The sequence below is a fragment of the Xiphophorus maculatus genome, chromosome 6 (assembly GCF_002775205.1).
Source record: "Xiphophorus maculatus strain JP 163 A chromosome 6, X_maculatus-5.0-male, whole genome shotgun sequence".
Taxonomy (NCBI): Eukaryota; Metazoa; Chordata; class Actinopteri; order Cyprinodontiformes; family Poeciliidae; genus Xiphophorus; species Xiphophorus maculatus.
Window position 1 is genome coordinate 5196727 of NC_036448.1, and position 22116 is coordinate 5218842.

Sequence of the window (22116 nt, forward strand, 5' to 3'; positions counted from 1 at the left end):
ATTAGGCCCAAATTGACCATGTTTGTCTATATCACCCTGATGGAACATGCTGGGGGAATGATCTGTAGAAGCTTAAAGCTACAGCAGACTCCAAAAATCTGCTGTTGTAATCTCATTAAAAGTTGTTTTAAGCACCTTCCACAAAAAAAGCAGACTGCATCGAGTAAAAACGCAGGCCAGATTTTCAGATTTTAACCTTTGTGTTGGGTTATCACATAAAATCCCACTAAAATTCATGAGGTCCATTCTTATTGCTGTGTGTCGGGCTCCTGTTGAGGATTTTTGCTTTCAAAAGGTACCACACACCATCCACTCGGTGGGCGTGGCCACTCGTTTCTGAGCGGTGAGCTGGAGGCTGTCGACCACGCGCAGGATCTCATCGAAGCTGCGTCCCGTGGTGTGGGGATAGAGCAGGGACAGTTTCAGCTTTTTGTCAGGCCCAACAATAAAAACCTGGACAAAACAGGGGAAATCAGAGTGGGAGGTTAAGCGGGTCTCAAATCCTCAACTCAGGTCGCAGATTCAGGGTTTTCGAAGTGAACCGCAACTTCATTTCGGAAACCCTGACGTGGTTGAAAACGACATGTGGTTGTGACGCTCACGGAGCGAGCAGTGACCGGCATGCCGTCTTTGTCCTTCTCGACGGGGTCCAGCATGCCCAGAGTGACAGCCAGCTCCCGCTTGCTGTCTGCGATGATGGGATATGGCAACTCGTTGCCCTCAGACTTCTCATAGTTGTAAGCCAGGATGTCCTAGTCAGAGAGGAAACACGCAGGGCCTTGATGAGTTTTTTTTTTAAACCAAAGCAGCTGCCAAGATTGCAGAGCTTACATATCCATTTATAACCAAAACCAGTGGTGGGCACTGCTAGCTAAAAAGTTAGTAGCACTAACCATAGAGCACTACTCATTAGTAGTTAGTTCCATTAACACTAATGCACAACACCAAGCGGAAGCTAATGCTAAAGCGCTACAACATTACAGTATTTATCTCAAGCTAATGCTAAAGCGCTAACTTCAGTTCAAAATATATCTGTCCTTGAAACTGTTAAGTACTATTTTAAATTTCCTTTTTAATTTACATCTTCTGTAATTCCATTTCAGATGTTTTATTAATGGTTATATTTTGCTCTCTATTGTCTGTGTTTTATTTTGTTCCTTTATGTTTCTTGTTTGAGATGAAGTTATTGGGGGAAAAAAAGAGAAAGCGAGTAGAGGAAACAGAACTGCTGCTATAAAGTCTCCACACTTCAAAATAAGAGCCCAAGCATAAATAGGTAATTCTTAGACCAATAACTGAAGATTCAACAAAGAGGTAAAACTTTATTCACCTGCCAAGTAAATTAGTGCGTTAGAATGTGTCTGATAGGCGCGCTAAACGTTTTCAGAGTTAGCAAAAGAGCTAAATGAACCATTAGCTCTGAAGTTGGCGGAAAACTTTAAAACATGGAGCATACTGTATATATTTTGTTATGCTACAACCGGAAACTTTAAGAGTAATAGATCAGTACAAAGTACAGTAGGTGTTTGCACGACCCCAGAAGAAGCTCTTTCTTCTTTGCAAAGCCGCTAAAAGTGAGTCATTTTGAAATAAACTTCGGTCTGGACTTTTACCAGGACCCAATAACAAACGAACATGTCTTGCTCTGAACCAGTGCTTCTCAAACTTTTTCAGGCTGATAACCATTTAACTCATTTAACAAACACTCACGGACCACCTGCCTTGAAGTTGCCCCTGCAGTAACACAACATATTAATATATGCAACCTGAAATAAAAGTACTAGTCTCTTAACACACTTATTGTTGTCTTCTTTGTTCATCCTATTGACAAGTCCATGATAGAACCACTGGGCATTTTGAGTTATTTACAGATTCTGAAAGTGTGGATTCTTAGCTTTGTTTTCTTTCAGCCCGACTTAAAATAAAATTATTTACAGATGCAGTTAGCCAGCATGGGTGCACCACTACTCACCGCCTTATCACTGCCATATTGCACTCGGCACCAATCAGCATTGCCGCCTCAGGCCGGGCACAAAACTAAATCTGCATGCCAGCGGCATGTCTTTTCTAAAAACAAAAGTTCTGCAACTAACCTCGAGAAACTGAAAAATATAACATAAGCAATCCTGGCATTGTTTTCTATCCACCTGTAACTTTAGCTTTTCTTTTGAGTCATCTTGTCTTAAGCTTCTTATCCATTATTATTTTCAATCACAATCCTTTGGTAAGCTATCCGTATGCGTCGTCGCACTTTGTGCTCTCGACACGGCAAGTACCGTCGATGTTTACGGCTGTGACACGACAAGACGTAGGCAGTTTCGAGATCTTTCATGAGGCGCTGCGTATCACCTTGCTCCAGCCGTGGTGATCCTCCAGGTTGTCGACGGACAGAGCGATCAGCTTGACGTTGCGCTTGCTGAACTCGCCGCTCAGCCTGGCGACTCGACCCAGCTCCGTGGTGCATACAGGGGTGTAGTCTCTGGGGTGCGAGAACAAGATACCCCACCTGCAGAGAAGATGGACATTTTAGAGACTAGCAGGGTGGGGGGTTTCAGAGTTCTGAAGTAGGTTGAAGTAGGAATGATAACAATCTGACATTTGAACGACAGGATGTGACCTAATTTTTGCTGCACTGTATATGACCAAGGAGCTACTTTTGTTCAGGTCAGGAACATAATCAATGAGGTCGAGGTTTCATACTTGCTTGACGTGTTCTTTTGTCTCACTGTTGAGCTAATTTTACACGTTGAGATGAATGATTGCTATTATTTCTGAAACACATCCTATAATTTGTTACTATCTCCACCAAGAGTCTTCTTGAGCAGCCTCCACTCTTTTCGTTTCTGTGACGTTTTAGTTGTCTGCCTATGGTCTGGCAAAGAGGAGGTGAACAGAGATGTTCAGTCCGCATCGGCCATGCTTCCAAATAGTGAGAGAGGAATGTGTAAGACATTTTATTGCCGTCAAAGATTTCTTGGTCCTACTCCCCACTTGGCTTTTTACAGTTTCTGGTAAGCTTTATTGAGCTGACGCATTAGGTACAGTATGTCATCCCACACTTTAGCCACTGGGTATAAAATTGGACCCAATTGTTTAAAACTTAAGCGGAGCCCACACCAATCTTTTCTCAGTAGCCAAAGTTCAAACCCTCTGTACAGAGCCAAACATAAAAACGAGGAGCTGGTTCCTAGGCTACCAATATCTCCATTACAAACTGTACAAGCCTCAGTTAGCATATTGAATAGTTAGTTCATGAGAGAAAAGGGAAAGACTAAATAAATGTGTCGATTTTGGAGAGGCTGACATCACAAAGTCTTTTTTATGGAACATGGAAGCCGTAACAATGTTTCTACTATGACAAGGTGACACCAAAATAGAAACTTTCAGCCACGATGTACATCTCAAATCAACTGTCAATCACAGAGGTGGAAAGGGGATGGCTTCAGTTAGGCCGCCAAAGCCTCTGGAAACTATACACTCATTGAATTTCCATGAACCCCTCAGTATACCCAAAGTTTTCTAGAATTGAAAATAAGGCCATATGTCAGACAGATTTTGCTTGGCCCAAATTTAGGTCTAGGACTGGCGCTAATCGATATTGCCTCAGAAATTTATAAACCTACGATCACAGCAAATGAGGGCAAACCCCAAACATGACACAAGAGACTGATAGGGTTACACAAAACTGAGTAACTTAGTTGGTGAACGTGGAAGTTCTTTTAAACTTTGAAGCACTCATTGACTTAATTCTTTGTAAAAAGGTTCTACCTTCTGCTTTGCTGCATAATTAAATGAGAGAATGTGCTAAATGAAAACCTTTTGTTGATGGGCTATGTTGCTGACAGAAAAATAACAGGATGTGACCTGGTTTGCAGGCGAATTTTTAATCTGATGACGCAGGATTTTTTTTTTTCTTTCCCCGTAGGTCAGCAATGTGATTGTGTGAGGCATCTTTGATATGACCCATATAAAACTGACATATTTCAGCTTATTATTGCTGTTAATCTGACAGACAGGATCCAGTTGTATGTATAGATTTATCTGTCTCCACTGCTGAACAAGTGTACCTCAGACGCACACAAAGCAGAAATCAGAACGCTAACAGGAATCACACAAGGTCAAACTCCTCCACCCTTCCTTGTTATGCTGACTGAATTATCATCAAATCACTGCAAAGATTTCACACAGTCAATAATCTACAGATCTTTACTTACGAATCACCAAAATATTCGTGGAGTTTCACTGTCCCAGCAGTGCTCTCCACCTCGAAATTAGGAAGCTCGTCTCCAAGCAGCAGCCCTGGCATGTTGGATGTGGTCGAGGGTTGGCCTGCGAGAGACGGCTTTAAACAGAGAGAAGGCGGAAGGTTTTCTCTGAAACACAGCGCGAACAGCGAGTGGGGTGGGTGGAGGCGGTAGGATGGCGTGACCACGATGATGTGTTCATGTCACCAGAAACCACAAGCTGTTCAAAACACACTTAGTCTTTCTATCACTCTGTGAAAGGTTGAGTCTAACCAGGGCTTTAAGCTGAAACGTGGGATAACAATAAAGAGCAAGATAAGCAAACTGAGCAAAGGGGACTAGGAGAGGTTTTGTTAGTTTTTATAGGACGCCATTTTGAACTACCTGCTACAATCGGACCAAGTCAAGTTGTACAGCACATTTCAGCAACAAGGCAGTTCAAAGTGCTTTGCACCATAAAAACACAGCACAATAACTAATTATGAAACAAGCATTACATTGTGTCAAATGCCATCAATATTATCAAATGACATTTACAACAAATATTTTGATCAATGTTCCATTTACTGGGGTGCTGTGGTGGTGCAGGGATCAAACACAACCCAGATATGGAGGCCTTACTCCTCAACGTGGCCGTCGCAGGTTTGATACCTGGCCTGGTGACTTTTGGCGCATGTCTTTCCCTATCTCTCATTACCCACTTTCCTATCAATTCACTATCAAATAAAGGCCGCTACAGCCAATAAAACCTAAAAAAAACCAAAACATTTCCATTTACTACTTATCAAAGGCAACTCCAAACAGGCGTGTTTTAGTCTAGATATAAAGGAGCTTAATGTTATAGCTGTTTTTTTGTTTTTGTTTTCTAGAAGTTTGTTCCAGATTTGTGGTGCATAGAAGCTGAACGCTGGTTCTCCATATTTGATTCTGGATCTGTGGATGCAGAGCAGACCAGAACCAGAAGACCCGAGTGGTCTGGGAGGGGTGATACTACAACAGCAGATCATTAATTTATTGTGGTGCTAAAACGGTCAGTGATTTATAAACTAACAGTCTATATTCTCCAAGCTACAAGGAGCCAGTGGAAGGACTTTAGAAACGATGTGATGTGCTCCATCCTCCTGGTTTTAGTGAGAACAAGAGCAGCAGCGTTCTGCAGCCTGTGACTTTTTAAGCAAACCTGTGAAAACACTGTTGCAGCAATCAATGCAACTAAAGATAAACCCATGGATGAGTTTCTCTAGATCTCACTAATCTTAGAAATGTTTTTCAGGTGATAGAAGGCTGATTTTGTAACTATCTTTAAGTGTCTCTGGAGGTTCAGGTCTGAGTTTATCTCCCGGATTTCAGATCTGAGCACAGGTTTCTGAGCTGTAATAACTGAAGCTGTGCGTTGACTCTAGATCGTTCCTCTTTAGGTCCAAAAGATAATATCAGCTAACCAGACTTGATTTCTGACTACACCCTGACAAAGCAGTTACTTTACTGATTACTTGGTTGTACAAGTAAGGAAGTTAGGCTTCACTAATAATTACTTTCAGCAGCTCCGCCCCTTCAACATAAACCTGATCGCCATGCTGAAGGGCAGCATTTCTTCAACTATACACTCTCTGACCAACTTCTTCAACTCTCCCCCACTGTTTGGTGGTTGGACCAGCCGGTGGGACTTGCTCTTTCAGATTGACTGTGCCATGAAGCTGCGACTCCCAGTAGTAGGAGTTTCCTAGCGCAGCATATTTTTAATGACTTACAGCGTGAACAAACGTGTGATTTAAAAACGCGTTTCTTATTTAATGGAAACACCGCGATTGCGGAATTGTTTTTATGACATTAGCGGAAGATTGACAACGTTTTGCATGCATTTGTAATGGCAACACACACCGACATTAACCCATTGTTGAAGTGGTGAGGTGGGACATCTAACTTCGAAATGGATTGGTCTGTAGCTGCTTTTCCATTGACCATATTATTATGCAACTTATAATTACCAAAATAATTTCACGTAATAGAAACACTCTTAACGTCTAAAAAAAAAAAAAGTTTTTTCGCTAGGATGAAATGGCTTTTCGGCTGAATTGAAGTTGAACTGCAATGGAAACACTTTTTTTTTTTTTAGCATTGTAGTCATGGATCAACAACCGGATGTTACTACTGGTAGAAAATGCAAAAAAGATGGCAGGAAGTGGTAAGAGGATTATGAGAATGTTTTCAATGACTCACCACATGAAGAAACTTATTCAGGTGTGATTTTTAATTGTTTCTTATTTAATGGAAACACAGCAATTGCGAAATTGTGTTTTTATCTTCGACATTAGCGGAATATTGACAATGTTTTGCACACATTTGTAATGGAAACGGAGCTCATGTTTGACCCTACACACAGAGTTGGCTAAATAAAATAATTTCTTCTCTAGATAGTTTTATGTGTGGCAGATAATAATTTAACCTTGTTTCTTTCGTGAAAATCTGAACCATGGTTTTCTCAGAGTACCCTTGAATGCAAATATTTTTGCAGAGTTCGAGAAATCTCAAGGAAAATAAATAAAGACAAATTGTTCTCCAGACGGTTTGTAAGAACCTAGCAGTGTTGCGAGCCCACGTGATCGGAGGAGGGGGTGAGGGGTCCGGTTCTAAACTGGTGCCAGATTAACCCGTGTTTGGATTGGACCCGTTTGCAGGGTGGTTTGCGCCTGAGCGCAGCGGGACTCAAGAGAGCCGCGCGGACCGGTGCCCCACACTCTGTCAGAGGAAGCGATGTCCTCCCCGGGGAGCAGACGGAACAGCTGCCGAGGAGCCGCGGCTGGAAGCAGAGCATCGTCGGACTCGGTCCCCCCCGGGCGCCGCCGGGCCTCCTCCAGTTGCCCTTACTTCTCCCCCGGCGCGCAGGCCGAGGACTTCTCCGTCAGTCTGAGCCAGCCCATGTTCGCCATAACGCTGCGGTTCCTGCTGGCGGTGGACCTGTGGCTGTCCAAGAAGCTCGGGGTGTGCGCGTGCGAGGAGTCGCCGTGGGGAGGCATCCGGCCCCTGGTGCGGCTGGTGGAGTTCTCCGGGCACGTCGCCCCGTGGCTGGTCGGCGCCGTGTACACTCTGCTCCGGGGGGAAAGCGTGGCGGAGCAGGAGCTCATGCTGAATTTGACCCTGGGTGAGGACAGAGCTTGGACTAGGTCTGGGTTGGAATAATTCCGACTAATTTTTCCATTTCGAAACAAATCATTTGGACTCATTTCCTCACTTGAGCCATTTTAACACCTCTAACCTTTCTGTTTGATTCAACAGGTTCATTTTACTGACCTATCTTTGTTTTTTTTTTGTTGTTGTTTGTTTTTGTCACCAAATTTGATAGCGGACGCGTGCGCGCTATTACGCACAAACGTACCAATAACTCGGCAAGACCTTTGGCAGTCATTGTCGCGCTCTGCTGTTGTCTGGCCTAAGCTGTGCAATAATAATGGCCGTTTAAATAGCGCAACGAGCTAAATCAGTCTCCCCATGGGTCACCTAATGTACAGTACAAATGGAACTCCCCCCCCCCCCCCCCCCCCCCCCCGACCAACAAACAAGAGGTGGGTTTGGCGGGGTGGGCTTCAGTTGGAAAACCAGTTTCTGAGAGCCACGGTAATGAACACTTTCACGTGTGTTTTTTGTTTCTTGATTGATTGCTTTAAACCCTTTAACAATTGTTTTGCGCTTTATTGAGATACCACAGCTATTCTTGGAACACGGGGGCCAAATTCGCATGACATGTTTTATTGTTAATGTCAGACGGCAGGCATACATCAGAGGCCTGTGCGCTAATCATAATAAAAACAACTCCAGGCCATAAATGGCAGTAAACACAGGAACATGAACGACTTCCAGGTTTAGGTTAATGTTGGAAAAATACTTAATATTTGTTTCAAAGTACTTTAACTAACCACCGGTCGGTAGTCTAATGCAGCTTTTTATGTTCAGCCTTGACATTGTAAACAATAATAATAAATAATTGACCTACTGTTTGTCAAAATAAGTTAATAGCTTAAAAAAAAACTATAGTTTCAAATTAGAAAAGTATATTTGAAATTATTTTCTGGCCCAAATTAAGTTTGTAATATTTAATTTTCGTAATAGAAAGAGAGAAAAAAAAAATCAATATTAATCCAAAAAGTACTTAGCAAAATTACATCCATAGTAGAAAAGAAATAATAATAATAATAAAAATCACTCACTTTCTCCCCATGTTCAAAATTTCTCAGCTACCTGTCCCCAGTGTCTAACTCACCAGAACCACTTTAGTCATTGAGAACTACTATAAAAAAAAATTTAAAAGTTGTATCTGAAAGAAAGTGACCTTGTCTATTAAGAGCTTTGCTGTATCTCTCTTTCTTGTAATTTGAAGCATTTTATGTGAAGCCGTTTAATGTAAAATGTTCATTTACACCAAATGGCATTGGTTGCCCACTCCCTGTTAAACCCTTCAGCCAGTTATCGCCACAGCAACACCAGTTTCCTGTTATAATGTGACACCTTACACATTTAACACAATTTTCAAACAACTGAATATGTCTCGCTTCCGCCACTATTACACACGTTCTTCGATCAATTAACACTTTGGATCAAAATGGGATTGCTGTAAATAAATAGTTGAGAAAGGGTTTTTTGTCTGACTTATTCATTTAGTCTAGATCATGTGTATTTCACTCTAGTGGCCCATTGATTTTATTTTTTCTCCCATCGGGAAGAAGAGGGTCACGTTTACATAGTTGCTCTTGATGAGAGCAATTGATAAAAGGTATGTTTCTTTCATGTCGGCTGTTCAGAAGCTGTCAATGAGAATTTTAAAAAGTAGCCATATTTCTGATTTTACTTTGCTGTAACCTCATTAAATGTCTCTTCATATTTCTCTCGAGTCTTACTAAAACTGTTTTAGACATTGTGCGTCCTATTAAAATCACAAGAAATAAAGGCTTGAAATATTTCACTATGTGTAACAAATCTATATAATGAGTTTTACTCTCAAAAATGAGTTTGAAATATATTGAACTTTTTTTTTTTTTTTACAATATTCTTCTTTTTTTTGTTTTTAGATGCATTTTCTTCTTGCTCTGCTCCTGATCTAATTTGTGTTTATGTTTATGGGCTCTGTGTACGATGCCGTCTGATTGAGGGTTGCATGGCCACTGTTGACATGCACAGTCCATGCGTGGGTGAAGTGGGTGACTCATCTGGTTGATGTCTCTGCTGATTCTTCTCACTAAACATCTCAAGGTCATTACATAGCCCTGCAAGGCCAGACAAATTGGTTTGTTTACCAGAAGTGGTAGAACAATATGCATTTTCTTTTTAAATAACAACTCGTACTTGACAAGAACTTAATTGTAGAAGTCTTGCTAAATCCTCTTAATAAATATACTATTGGATGGTTTGTATGTAATGGTTCTGAGACATCGCGCAAGAAAAAAAGTTCTTTCCGGATGATGTGTCAAGAACAATCCAAGAGATCCCCAACCAAGAAGAGAATACATTTCCATGTTCTTGCGTAGTAGTGGTGTTTCTGTTCAGTCCTCCATGGTTGTGTTGAGTCGCCAATGTTTCCGTGAAGTTATCTCTGTTTCTGTTGAGTCCTTTGGGTTTCAGTCAAGTCCAGGGCTCTCAAACTCCAGGCCTCGAGGGCCGCAGTCCTGCAGTTTTTAGATGTGCCACAAGTACAAAACGCTGGAATGAAATGGCTTAATTATCTCCTCCTTGTGTAGATCAGTTCTCCAGAGACTTGCTACTGACCTAATTATTCTATTCAGGTGTGGTGCAGCAGAGGCACATCTAAAGGTTGCAGGACTGCGGCCCTCGAGGACTGGAGTTTGAGACCCCTGGTCAAGTCCATCCTTTTTCTCCTGAGTTCTCCTTGTCTCCATTGAGTCCTCCATGGTTCTGCTGAGTCCTTCTTGTTTCCATTGAGTCCTCTTGGTTTCCACTGAATCAGTTGTATTTTGGTTGAGTCCTTCATGTTTCTGTTGTGTCCTCTTTGTTTCCATTGAGTCCTTTGTGTTTTTGTTAAGTCCACCATGTTTCTGTTGAGTTCTCAGTGGCTCTCTTGAGTCTTCTGTTCTTCTTAAGATGTCTACTATGTTTCTGGTGCATCTACTAACTTGAGTAAGTAGAAACTCAAGATTCAACAGAAGCTCCTATGTCTACAGTTTCCAGTGAGTCCGCTTCCTCTTTGTGATTCTACTAGTTTACCTTGTGTACTTACTGTTGAAGCAGCCAAAGTTTTACTCATATGACTCAGGTCAGACATTCTGTACGAAGATTTGAATCACTACCCCTTGCTAGTGATGTCCAAAATATCTGTGACAGGCACGCCTGTCTGGTCATAGCCTATAGTTTCAACGGAGGAAGGTGATGCGGAAGTCTTTGTTTCCTGACATGTCTTCTTACACTATTGAAATGAAGAGCAGGCGCACAGTATTGGACTTTATGTAGACCTAAAATTAATGGAAAGACTTTATGAATATCTTTCAAGTGTAATCCAATGTTTTTTATGCCTCTCTCCAACTTCACAGCTCTAATTTTGGACCTGCTGCTGGTCAGAGCCGTGAAGACGCTGGTGAGACGACGGACGCCCGTCCAGAACCGCTCCGACATCCTCTCAGCCTTCTTCGTGGAGCGCTACTCCTTCCCCTCGGGCCACGCCTCGAGGGCCACCATGTGCGCCCGCTTCTTCCTCGCCCAGGTGGCAGACACGGCCTCCATGAGGGTCCTGGTGGTTAGCTGGGCGGTCCTGGTGAGCTTATCTCGGCTGCTGCTCGCCAGGCACTATGTGACGGATGTGGGCTTTGGCTTGGCCATGGGTTACTGCCAGTACAGCGTGGTGGAGAGGTTGTGGGTGACTTGGGACTCTCTGCAGGACTTGCTTTTCATTCGACTGAGGGAAAGCCTGGACAGGGCTTATGAGGGACTGTGGATGATAGAGTGGAAACATTAAGTCATATGTGTGTGTACGTGTGTAGGGATGTGTGTGTGCGTGTATGTATGTGTGTGTGTCTGGATCAGCCTTTGTGTTGAGAAAATGTGTAGGCTGTTTGTATTTAAAACCAAAAATCCTGCTGAATTTGAGTTATTTTTCAAATAAAGTCACGTATGTGCTGTTCTGAACTGGTGTTTCTGTTTTCTTCTCTGGTTTGAGAACGTCTAACGCGGTCGCATACTTAAAACGTTTGAAAATCATGTGTCTCAACCCATGGTGGTGCCAACCCATATGAGGGTAGGTGGATTCTCTTTGGGGGGGAACTTAAGTTTGTCACTACAGAGCAGTGGTCTCCAACCTTTTTATTACCGCGAAACCGGTCAAGACTTAGCAATTTTGACATTCTGACATTTAATTACAAAATGTCAGAAATAGATTTCATGAATAAAATATTAAAAAGAAATTTGCAGGTTTCTCTCTGGGCGCTCCGGCTTCCTGCTACAGTTTAAAATCATGACTGTAAACGCATTATATATTTATAGATAGATATAGATATAGATATAGAGACCTATATCTATATCTATCTATCTATTGATAGATATAGATATCTATCCATTTACCTATATATATATATATACAGTATATTTCTAATTTGATTGAGGAAAATATCCCTGATGAGAAAATAACCGGTTATTAGATATGTATAATATCTAATATCAAAAGATATCAAAATATCTTTTGATATTTCAAAAGATATCATTATTAAGTGGGCAGTGACGTACAGATTAAGACACTTTATCAGGGTTTCCCTCAGTGTATTATAAGCCTGCTTTAACTACCCGTAACATGTAATTACCCAGTAATATTTCTACCTTTCCTGTCTACTTAACATCTTTTAATACAAAAACGGTGGACAGGCGGTGATCATTTCCATAGCAACGATCAGAAGCAAGACCGTGCCACAGAACTACAGTGAGGTCATAGATGACGTCATGTACAGTTTAAGGCTCCCAAGAGTCAGTGCAAGAAGCACAAATCCGCTGCCAGGAACCACAAACGGACCCCCAAAACGTCAAAGCTTTCGCTATTCTTAATTGTAACACCTCAGAATCACCCCGCCATCCTCTGTTTTAATAGTCTTTGGGTCTTAAAAAGTGTTAAATGTCACAAAGTCTTGTCTTTCACACTGAAATCCCGTCCAGGTGTAGCTGCGTGTTTAGCTCCGCGTGCACCGCGTACAGCAGCGGTTCGCACGTGCTTCCTGATGAGGTTTGTTTGTGTTTCAACGTGAGCTGTCGGATTTCACGGCGCAAACTATATTTATGTGATCCCTGCTGGCGGGGAAAGTCAGCTCCCACTCACCCAAGTTTCCGTCAGCTGCTGCCGGGCCTCTTGACTGTCATTATCCTGTGCGGCGCGTCTCTCGTGTTTCAGTGTTGGTGAACTGAGCCGCCGACACCTTCTGTTCAGCGCGCCGTCACCGAACCAAGCAAAACCCCGCGTCTAATGTCATGACTTCATCCTAAGGAGGTTAATGCGCGTCCTTAATGGCGCCGGGGATCAACTGAAACATTATAAGCAGACAACTCAAAGCTGTGACGTTAAATGCAGTTTCCCTTTTGTCCGCCAGGGGGCAGCATGCGACATCTGCTCATTATTGAGATATTTCTTATCAATTATTAGTTTATATCGCAAGACAATTTTATTTTGAGGTGACAGCTCCTAAGTATAATGTTGAATTTCAATAAATGTAAGTGTATAATAACGGGGGTTGGTATTAAGGTTGACAGAAAATTCAACGTAAATCTTTTTATCCACCATAAAATGTTCAGACATGGAACTTGTAATGGACTGGGAAAAGTTGTAGAGGAAAACAAATAACCAAATAATGACATTTGGTTATTTTTATCCCAATTTGGTACATGCACATGGCCATTTCATCCCCTCCTATTTCCATGAAGTACCTGTAAATAAACTACTTTTCTTTATAGTAAAGAATTCTCCTGAATTTATTTGCACAAATACATGTAAAATATTCATACATTATTGGAAAACGCATACGCTCCGTTCCCATTTGTTTTGGTACTGGTCCGTGTTTGAGACGACGCAGGTGTTGCAAACAAATTTTGACTGCGCAAAGTTTCAAGTGTAAGTTTTCATTTGGTACAGTAAAAAAAAAAAAAAGACTCATTGTGAATGCTGTACTTTGATAGTTAATTGTTTTGATCCATATTTTGTTTTGTCCTTGTTATTCTTTGGACTCATCAGACCCTGCAAATGTATTCACACACCTTGAACTTTCTTACCAGTTTAACTGTAAATTTTAATGTATTTAACCATAAATTTAAGAGATAGACCAACAAAAGGTATTAGTAAAAGTAAAACAGAGCACAATAGATCCACTATATGCATCGCAGCTCTTATTAAGATACATTATTTACAGGGGGAAAAAAACATTGAGAGAAACTCTTAAACCTGCAGTATCTAACTTTTACAAAAATATGTTCTTTTATTTATTTACTTGTGAAAATTCTATCTTTTGACAGTATAATATGACACCGATAATGTGTGAGAAATCAAGCTTCTCCTACTCCTTCCAGTGGTCCTATTGCCATCTGCAGAAGTGCACCGCTTCTGGTCAGGAACGACCAATCGGAGCCAGGAGGAGGGTTCGTGTACACATTTTCCAGGAAAACAGTTCATCCGGCGTCCTCTGTGACCGTGCTAGCTAGCCTTAGCGCTCATGGCATACTTCCTTGTCTGGAAGAAGCTGTAGTGTAGCAGAGAGCGAGGGAAAGATGTGAGCAGCGTGTACATGTGGGTGATTTACAGTGTTAAGACCCTGCTCCCGGCTCTCATTGGTTGTTTTTGACCGAGTGGTGTATTTCTGCAGATGACACAAAATAGAGTCAGTTTTAACAAATATGTAAAAAAAAAAAAAAGTTACATAATGCAGCTTTTATTTCTCTTTTTAAAAAAAGTGTCAAAGCTTTACAAAATTCATGCCCAATGAAACCAGTTGTATGTAGGTATATTCAACTGAACATGAGTCTCTCTAAGTCCCGTTTAGCTTCTTCCTTGACCAACCTGTCCCAGTCTCACATCGTAGGTGACCATGTGGAAGTTGTCCCAGGCGTACAGCTTCCTCTGGGCATGGTTGTAGTCCACCATGCTGTTGTAGCGGTACTTGTTCACGAAGGGCACAGCGACGGCCTGGCCCTCACCAGTGGCGGTGTCGAACATGTAATTGATGGAGGTGTTGGGTGTCATGTAGCTGGCCACCGTGTACAAGCGTCCACACACCATGAAGGCATTGCCAACCGAGTTCTTCCTGATCTTGGTCTCCCAGCTCCTCCTCACTTCCAGGCTCGCGGGATCCAGCTGGGAAATAACAATCGCCCCCTTCGCTTTGCCTGTGCTGTAGATGACCCACAGCCCCCGCTCGTCCGCCGCCAGGTCGATGTCCGTGTAGCCGCCCCAGGAGTACGGGTGCTGTCCGTGAAAGCTGGCATGAGGCAAGTCCAGACGGGATGCAAGACTCTCTGAGGTGAGGTTGTAGCGAAGCAGGGTCCGGCTGCGTCTGCGCTGGTAGTACAGGGAACCTCGGTACATGGTGGCCCCTGTGCTTTCCACTGGCTCCGGCAGAACCAGGACCTTCATAGGAAAGCCTTTGGAAAACTGATCCATATCTTCATACACAAAGAGTTGGCGGATTTCTTTACCAACCGAATCGATTCGCCACACCGTCTTGTTGGTATAATAGGGGCCTCTAGGGTCTGGATCCTGAAGCCACACTCCATATTTCCCTGTGATGGTGTCAGCTTTTCTGTGGAGCACGGGGTCTCCCACGGACAACAACTCTCCGCATTCTGAGGAAATGTTTGAACTGAGCTTTGGACTACTTGCTAGTTGGCTTCCCTCAGGAAGGAGGCGGGATGCAGGGACCTCTTTCACCTCAGCCTTCATTTCCTGATAGGAGGTATTTTCAAAGTGATATCCAGGGTCTGGAAAAAAAAAAAAACAGAATGCCAAACAATCAGTTTTCATTATGTCTAAGAATTAGTTTTATCTTGCGCAAGACGAAAATGTGAAACTTCTAAAGTTGTTTTCTGACAAAACCTGAGATCTGAAAACCTGGAATCTTCATTGTCACCACAAAAACATTACCGTAAGTCTCTAATTCTAGCAACAACATACCTCCGAAAGGTCTGTTTTCATGCAGGGTTCCACCTGAGGTGTGTGTCTGCTCGCAGGGTCTCTGCCGGAGCCTCTCCGTCTCCCGGTTTAACTCGGCCACTGTGCCCTGCAGCTTCCGAACTTGCGCGTTCAGACGCTCCTGGTCCAGTTGCAGCTGGTTTCTTTCTCTTGTGACCTGGGCGTAAGCCTCCTGAAGATTCTCCTCGCTGCGCCTCAGCCCGCCAGAGGCGGTTCCCTGCTCCCCTCTTGCTGTCAGCCGGCTGACCAGAGCTTCAAGCAAGGTGAGTCTGGTCAGGACTTCATCCATCTCTGATTTGGCACTTCCTCCGGGGCAACTGGACTCCTGCGGACTCACTACGGCGAAGGAGTAGACGCAGCGTCCGTTGGGATCATTGGAGCGGCTGAGAGAGGCTTGACCTTGGCTTTGGGAGAACACAGCAAAGCAGGATGAAGAGAGGAAAGACAAGAGGAGAAGCATTTTGGAAGTCTTGATTGCAGCTTTATCTGTTTTCTGCTTGTCTGTCCCCGTCAGTTCAGGTTGATGCCTGAATCCCAGCAGAACTTTGAGTATTTATGCAGAAAAGACGAGGGGATGGACTAACCAGGGGGTGTGGAGTGTTTTTGTAAGTGCTCCATGTGTTTCTTTGTTTTTTTCTGATGGTGAAGGGGATGTGCCGAGACGGACAAACAACATGAAAACCAGAGTTAGGTAATTACGTTTACTTGAGTAAATTTTGGAAGAAAAAGGAATGGTTTTATAAAGGATTGCTACTCTTACTTGAGTAAAATTTCTGGATACAGTAACTTCACTTAATAAAAAAAAAAAAACATATTTTAACCAGAAATTCACTAATCTCAGTTTCACGGTTGTGCTTTATGTTAAGGTGAGACCTCTTGTTTGGACACAATCTTTGTTGTTCTGCTGTAACTTCCATTAGTATCTGCTGAGTGTTGTGTCATTTAGCGATAAGATGAAGAATGTAGCAAACACCATGTTGCCACTGGACGCACGTCACCCTTTAAGAAAATGTAAGTTTAAGTTTCAAATTTTATATTGAAAAAAATTAGCTGGGAATTTTTTATTTTATTTTTTTTTTATTCTGCTGTTATCAAAATGCAAGAACGTCAACGTAACCTCCTATTTTTGTCTGACGTCATTTTAAATATTAAAATAATATTAAATACTTCTGCTTTACTGTGGGTATTCCAAGTTTTTACTCTAACTTGAATACTTTGAACGGCTGCTCTTTTTTTTTTAACTTTTGCTTGAGTCAGTTTGTGATGAAGTAGGGTTACTCTTACTCGAGTTTTGTGAACTCAACCCACCTCTGCTGAAAACCTACGAGCGGAAGAATTAACCTTTTTTTTTTTTCTCCCCCTCCGTTGCTGAATTCCTGCTTTGTGTCTCAGCGTTTGGTCTGCCTCTACAGGCTGTTTTGACCGGACAATCTTTTTTTTTTTTTTATGTGTCTAGCCGCCGTCACCGGCAGTTTTGTTTACTTCCTCAACAACCAGCGGCGTAGGAAGCGGGGGGGACGGGGGGGACATGTCCCCCCCAATATTGAAGCCAGGTGGATATGTCCCCCCCAAAAAATTGTACCGCAAAATATTGGATTTTGACATTTTTTTAACTAGCGTGCTTTTATTTTGAAGGCGCAGCATCGCCTTACGTCACGGTACTCCCCCTCCCCTCTCTGAACTGCTGAGTGAGCACTCAGAAGGGAGGGAAACAGCGACACAGAAGTCAGAAACTTGCGAATGAGGTAAAATGGTCTGTCGGGAATGCTGCTATGAATATTGCTTATTTATAACGTCTTGTTGTCAGTTCACTTTCATATATAGGAACTGAATCTTTTTGGTTTAGTCATCTTAGTCTTGGGATGATCACTCATCCAATATTTAACTGCTAACTTTCTCTAGACGTTTGCTACGCTAGCCAAAATGTCTTTTTTTTATATATATATATCTCATTTCAGTACAATGCCACCACCAACTAAAAGGCTGAAACAGCAGCAGGACTTACTCAGCTTTTTTAAAAAGAAGTAACGTCAGTGTGAGTAACAGTCACACAACACAAGGGCAACACCTGTGTTGCCCTTGTGTTGAAATTAGCCCGGTCTGGGCGTGCGTTTTACGAGGATTTTTTATTTTTTGTGTGGTTTTGCTTCGCCGAAATGGACAGATATTATACCTGCCGCGCTCCTGATCGTTAGTTAAAACCACAGGGAGAGTTAATTTTAATTCTTAGCAGCGGCTAACCAACAAATTAACTTCTGCACCTTTATTTCCTCAAATAAACTGCTGGCTCCTCTTTTTAGACTATAAATAGATTAACACAACATTGACAACTCTGTAGTTTTCTCTGTTCTGTACTGCAAACTGGAATTAAAGGCGCCATTTCTACCAAAGGTCTGGACAGACTGGCGACCTGTCTAGGGTGTACCCCACACCAGAACCTCCCGACCCCACTAAGGGACAAGGGTGTACAGAAAATGGAAGGATAGATGGATTTCTACCAAAGGTTTAGAATGCGTTTTTGAACCAGATGCTTCAAAGCGCCCTGTCCATAATTCTTCAACACACTGTCAGCTCCCTGTCAGAAAGACTTTAGTTCAGAGTCCATAAGATAATACTCTGAAAGGATTTTAATGGATTTATTTTATTTGCCTCTGCGATTAACTCTGCGCGTAAAGTCTGTAATGTGACAAATAAAATGTTTTGTTTGATTTAAAATTGGCCATGTTAGGCTCAAGAGCTGTACCTCATTTCTGAAACCATCTCATATGTTTAGGAGCAACAATGCAGGGACAGCACAAAGGAGACAGGAAAAGGAGAGGATAGTGCAACCGGGCTAGAGGCAGGAAGTCAGAGTGAGGGAGAGACAGGAGTGGAGCAACAGGTAAGATAGAGTAACTCATACGAGTAGATACTTCATGAGAGTCCACAAAAAAAGTTGAAAATTTTAATCTTTTGCTTGTAGTAAGTGTAGTTCAGGGGCATTGAGTGACATTGTAACTTTTACTTCTAGGGAGTTCAGACTAGGGACACACAGCTGAGAGACTCTGAAGTCAGTGGACAGAGAACAGAGCCAAATCAGCCACATCCAAAATTCATAGACCCTCAAGCTCTAGCCAACAGAACTTTACATTTCCAAGGAAAGTGGTACAAGGAATTTCCCTGGCTACATTATGATGCAGTGAAAAATGGCATTTTGTGTTTTTATTGCATGGCAATTTACCAGGACAAACTCACACCATTTGGTGCAAAATCCGAACCCGCCTTTATCACTTCTGGATTTAAAAATTGGAAAAAAGCATGCGAAAAATTTAAAGCACATGAAAATAGTCACACACATCGTCATGCTGTTTCTGTGACTGCACAAGAAAGTCATCCTATAAATGCCCAATTATCCAGTGCTTTGGCAACTCAGCAAGGTGACAATAGGCACTGTCTGGAGAAAATTGTGAGCTCCATAAAATATTTGGTACGGCAGGGACAAGCTTTGAGAGGGCATGACGATGATGACAGCAATTTGTATCAACTGTTAAAAAATCTGGCAGAAGATGATGCCCTTTTGGCTAAGTGGTTGCTGAGGTCTCAGAAAGAATACCTAAGTCCACAGATACAGAATGAAATCTTGTGTTCTATGAGCAATAGTATTGTCAGTGAAATAGCAGATACAATCAGAAACCTACCAATTTTTGAGTTTGCAATTATTATGGATGGAACACAGGACATTTCTGGGAAAGAACAAGAAAGCATTTGTCTGCGATACATTGACAGTGACATGAAGCCCCATGAAGAGTTTATTGGCTTGTACTCAGTTTCTGAAACAACAGGAAAAAGCCTTGCTGCTGTTGTTAAAGATGTGCTGCTCAGATTAAACTTACCAATGCATGGTTTACGAGGTCAAACTTATGATGGAGCAGCCAATATGTCTGGGAAGCATGCAGGTGCACAGGCACTGATAAAGCAAGAGCAGCCACTAGCACTTTTTGTTCATTGTGGAGCACACTGCACTAATTTAATTGCACAGAAAGCTTGCTTAGCCTCAGTTCTGATCAGAGACGCATTGGATTGGGTGAACCAGCTTGGAGTTCTTTTCTCTCAGTCAGGGAAGTTTAAGGCAATCCATGCAGCAACAGCACATACAGAGAATCCATCGTGCACTGCAATAAAACCCCTCTGCCCCACAAGATGGGCAGTACGGAGCAAAGCAATCAGAGATGTTTTGTCACAGTATGGGTCAGTGCTGGCTAGCTTGCAGGAGATGGCTTCTGGTGCCTCAAACACAGCATCCACTGCTAATGGACTGCTGGGGCAGTTTAGGAAAGGTAAAACAGTTTTGGGTCTCATCCTTGCCTCACCTGTGATTGATGAGCTTGAATGCCTGAGCATCTCTTTCCAGAAGAGAACTCAAACCATTGCTGGAATGAGGACTGCTGTGAAAGTTGTTCAGACTTCACTTAAGGCTAAAAGAAATCAAGAAAGTTTCAACACTCTGTTTGAAAAGGCGATGGCTGAGGTTCAGTCTTTGGGTGTTAAACCCATCACAGTTACACAGAGAAGGCCACCCCCAAAACGCTTCACTGAAGGAGCTAAGACACATCAACCTGAATGTGCCAATGACCACTACAGAGGTGAATTCTTTAAAGTATTGGATGTTGTAGATGCACAGCTCACTGGGCTATTTAACCAGGATGACTTGCTGACTTTGCAAAAGTTGGAAGAGACACTTCTCAGTGGAACGATTGATGCTGCAGTCATTGGGAAATACCCAGAGTTGAATAGAGAGTTACTTTCAGTGCAACTTCCTATGTTTAGACTGAACTACTCATTTAGCAACAGCGCAGAAGCTGCAGGGATCATTGGTGGACTGCCTGGAGAGGTCCGTAGACTTTTTGGGCAAGTGGAAACTCTGGTTAGGTTGCTTTTGGTGGTCTCCGTTTCATCCTCTGAGGCAGAGAGAAGTTTCAGTGCGCTTCGTAGACTCAAAACGTGGCTCCGGTCTACAATGACTCAAAACAGGCTTAATCATGTTGCTGTCTGTCATGTACATAAAGATAAACTTGATTTACTGGACAAGAAGTCAGTTTGCAAGCAATTTGTGGCTGCAAATGAAAGGCGGAAAAAACATTTTGGCTCTTTTGCCTAAGCCAGTGTTTGCCATCCTTTTATGTTTCCGGCACATTTTTGGCGAATTATAAATGCATGGCTGTAAAGTGCAATTGTTCAGAAGCACAGAGGTGTTGATCTCTACCTAGGGTTATGTGGCCTATAATCTCTGTGCTAACTGCTTTCCCAACAGTTAAAGCACACTGTAGTCAGTGAGTTAAAAAGCTTGTCTATTAAATGTGTATTTATTGTTGGTAAATATTTCTTCATTTTTGATTTGGTTTAATTAGTCATACAGTTCGACAAACTGAATAAGCATATTTTGATTGATTTTCTTTTCTTCTTTTACTTAATGTTAAAAGTGTGAATAATTTGTTCACTACATTGTCTGTGAGGGCTCTTTCATCTCAGAATTTTGTTTAATCAAAGAGATGGTTCTATGGTCAGTCAACCTATATAAATTCATTTTTGACCATTATTGCAAGTTTGACAAAATAAAACATATCAAACTTTGCACTTGTGTGGCCTACTGAATTGTTTTTAATCCAACTGAAATATTTGATTTTCTAGTGTGTATGCGGACACTAAATATGCCAAGGGCTGAAGCCCTTGAAAGACATCTCCCTTTGCTTAATAAAAGACTCCAGTCATTTTGTTTGGTGATATGCTCACATCTTATGAACAAATGCATTATGTAAATTTTAAATGCATTATTTTTGCAAGACACAATTTATAAAGGAATAAAGTAAAAGATTAAATAGCCTTTTTTTTAAGTAGCGTACTTAAGATATATTTCTGTTGAATATTTACGAATCTCAGATTTCCGACATGTGTCCCCCCCAATTGTAAACTTATTCCTACGCCCCTGTCAACAACTAATAGTTTCCCCCATTAAACCACTGCATGATTAACCGTAATAAACCCAGTTTGCGGCCACAACACAAGGGGAAATTACGACCGGGGCGGGGGGAGGTGGAGGAGGAATGCGTCGGCAGCGACTCCGGGGCAAGGCGGCGCTTCAGATGGCCGGAGGACGGATCTGTACAGCCGAGCCGCTTCACAGCTGGGCAGGAAGTCTGGCATAGGAGGCAAGCTAAGCTAACTGCTGATGCAACGTGACTGTTCCCTGTTTTTGTCTGGGGGAGACCCTGAAATGTATCTAAGAGATCATTTATACCGCTATGTGTGCATATTAGTGGAGCTTTACTGTGTAAAATGAACAATTTCAGAAAAATAATCCCTTTTGGCCTTCAACAGTGTGAGGCAAATGGTATTTAACCCCCCAACCCTTAAGTGGAGATGGTAAATACACGCAACAGGCATTAGCATACAAATGTGAAGTGGGAGGACGTTGGTGCATTATTATTTTACATAGAAAAATCTGAAAAGAGTGACGTGTACCGGATCGATCCAAAAACATCGGTAACACCAATACTAATTCTGTATCACTTTTGGTTCATACAAGCAGACTGGGATCAATACTTTCACGTTCCATCTGGAATTTTTATTTTATTTTTGTGTTTTCATTTTTCTACTCTACATAAAAACAAAAATGTTTTAGTTTTGCTCCCAAATTATATTTTGCACTTTGCTTCATTACTAAAAAAAAAAAAAAAAAAA

General features: G+C 42.1%; 3 protein-coding genes and 1 pseudogene across 4 annotated transcripts in view; 2 read left to right on the forward strand and 2 right to left on the reverse strand.

Moving 5' to 3' along the window:
• LOC102229529 (peroxiredoxin-6-like) overlaps nucleotides 1-4396 on the reverse strand; it is a 7165-nt gene extending 2769 nt beyond the window's left edge. Inside the window, exons 1-4 of the mRNA XM_005811021.3 lie at nucleotides 4215-4396; nucleotides 2350-2506; nucleotides 603-752; nucleotides 307-453 (exon numbers count right to left, since the gene is read on the reverse strand). Coding sequence (XP_005811078.1) covers nucleotides 307-453; nucleotides 603-752; nucleotides 2350-2506; nucleotides 4215-4306 — 546 coding nt within the window. The 5' untranslated portion in view covers nucleotides 4307-4396. The remainder of the gene's footprint in view (nucleotides 1-306; nucleotides 454-602; nucleotides 753-2349; nucleotides 2507-4214) is intronic.
• LOC102232139 (phospholipid phosphatase 6-like) overlaps nucleotides 1-11372 on the forward strand; it is an 11696-nt gene extending 324 nt beyond the window's left edge. Inside the window, exons 2-3 of the mRNA XM_005811031.2 lie at nucleotides 6923-7386; nucleotides 10781-11372. Of these exons, the coding sequence (XP_005811088.1) occupies nucleotides 6999-7386; nucleotides 10781-11202 (810 nt within the window). The 5' untranslated portion in view covers nucleotides 6923-6998 and the 3' untranslated portion in view covers nucleotides 11203-11372. The remainder of the gene's footprint in view (nucleotides 1-6922; nucleotides 7387-10780) is intronic.
• A 2736-nt stretch (nucleotides 11373-14108) lies between these two features.
• Nucleotides 14109-15952, reverse strand: LOC102231884 (annotated as a pseudogene).
• LOC111608827 (zinc finger MYM-type protein 1-like) lies at nucleotides 15941-22085 on the forward strand. Of its 2 annotated transcripts, XM_023335078.1 has the most exons (4): nucleotides 16241-16952; nucleotides 17035-17144; nucleotides 17358-17434; nucleotides 18173-22085. In XM_023335078.1, the coding sequence occupies exon 4, from the start codon at nucleotides 18608-18610 to the stop codon at nucleotides 20534-20536; it is 1929 nt and encodes a 642-aa protein (XP_023190846.1). In that variant the 5' UTR covers nucleotides 16241-16952; nucleotides 17035-17144; nucleotides 17358-17434; nucleotides 18173-18607; the 3' UTR covers nucleotides 20537-22085. The 2 variants fall into 2 exon arrangements, with proteins under 2 accessions (XP_023190847.1, XP_023190846.1); XM_023335079.1 differs by lacking the exons at nucleotides 16241-16952; nucleotides 17035-17144; nucleotides 17358-17434 and adding an exon at nucleotides 15941-16090.
• Nucleotides 22086-22116: the final 31 nt, after the last annotated feature.

Excerpts from the sequence above, each read along its gene's own strand:
- LOC111608827 (XM_023335079.1), top strand. The coding sequence starts at position 18,608 with ATGGCAATTTACCAGGACAAACTCACACCATTTGGTGCAAAATCCGAA.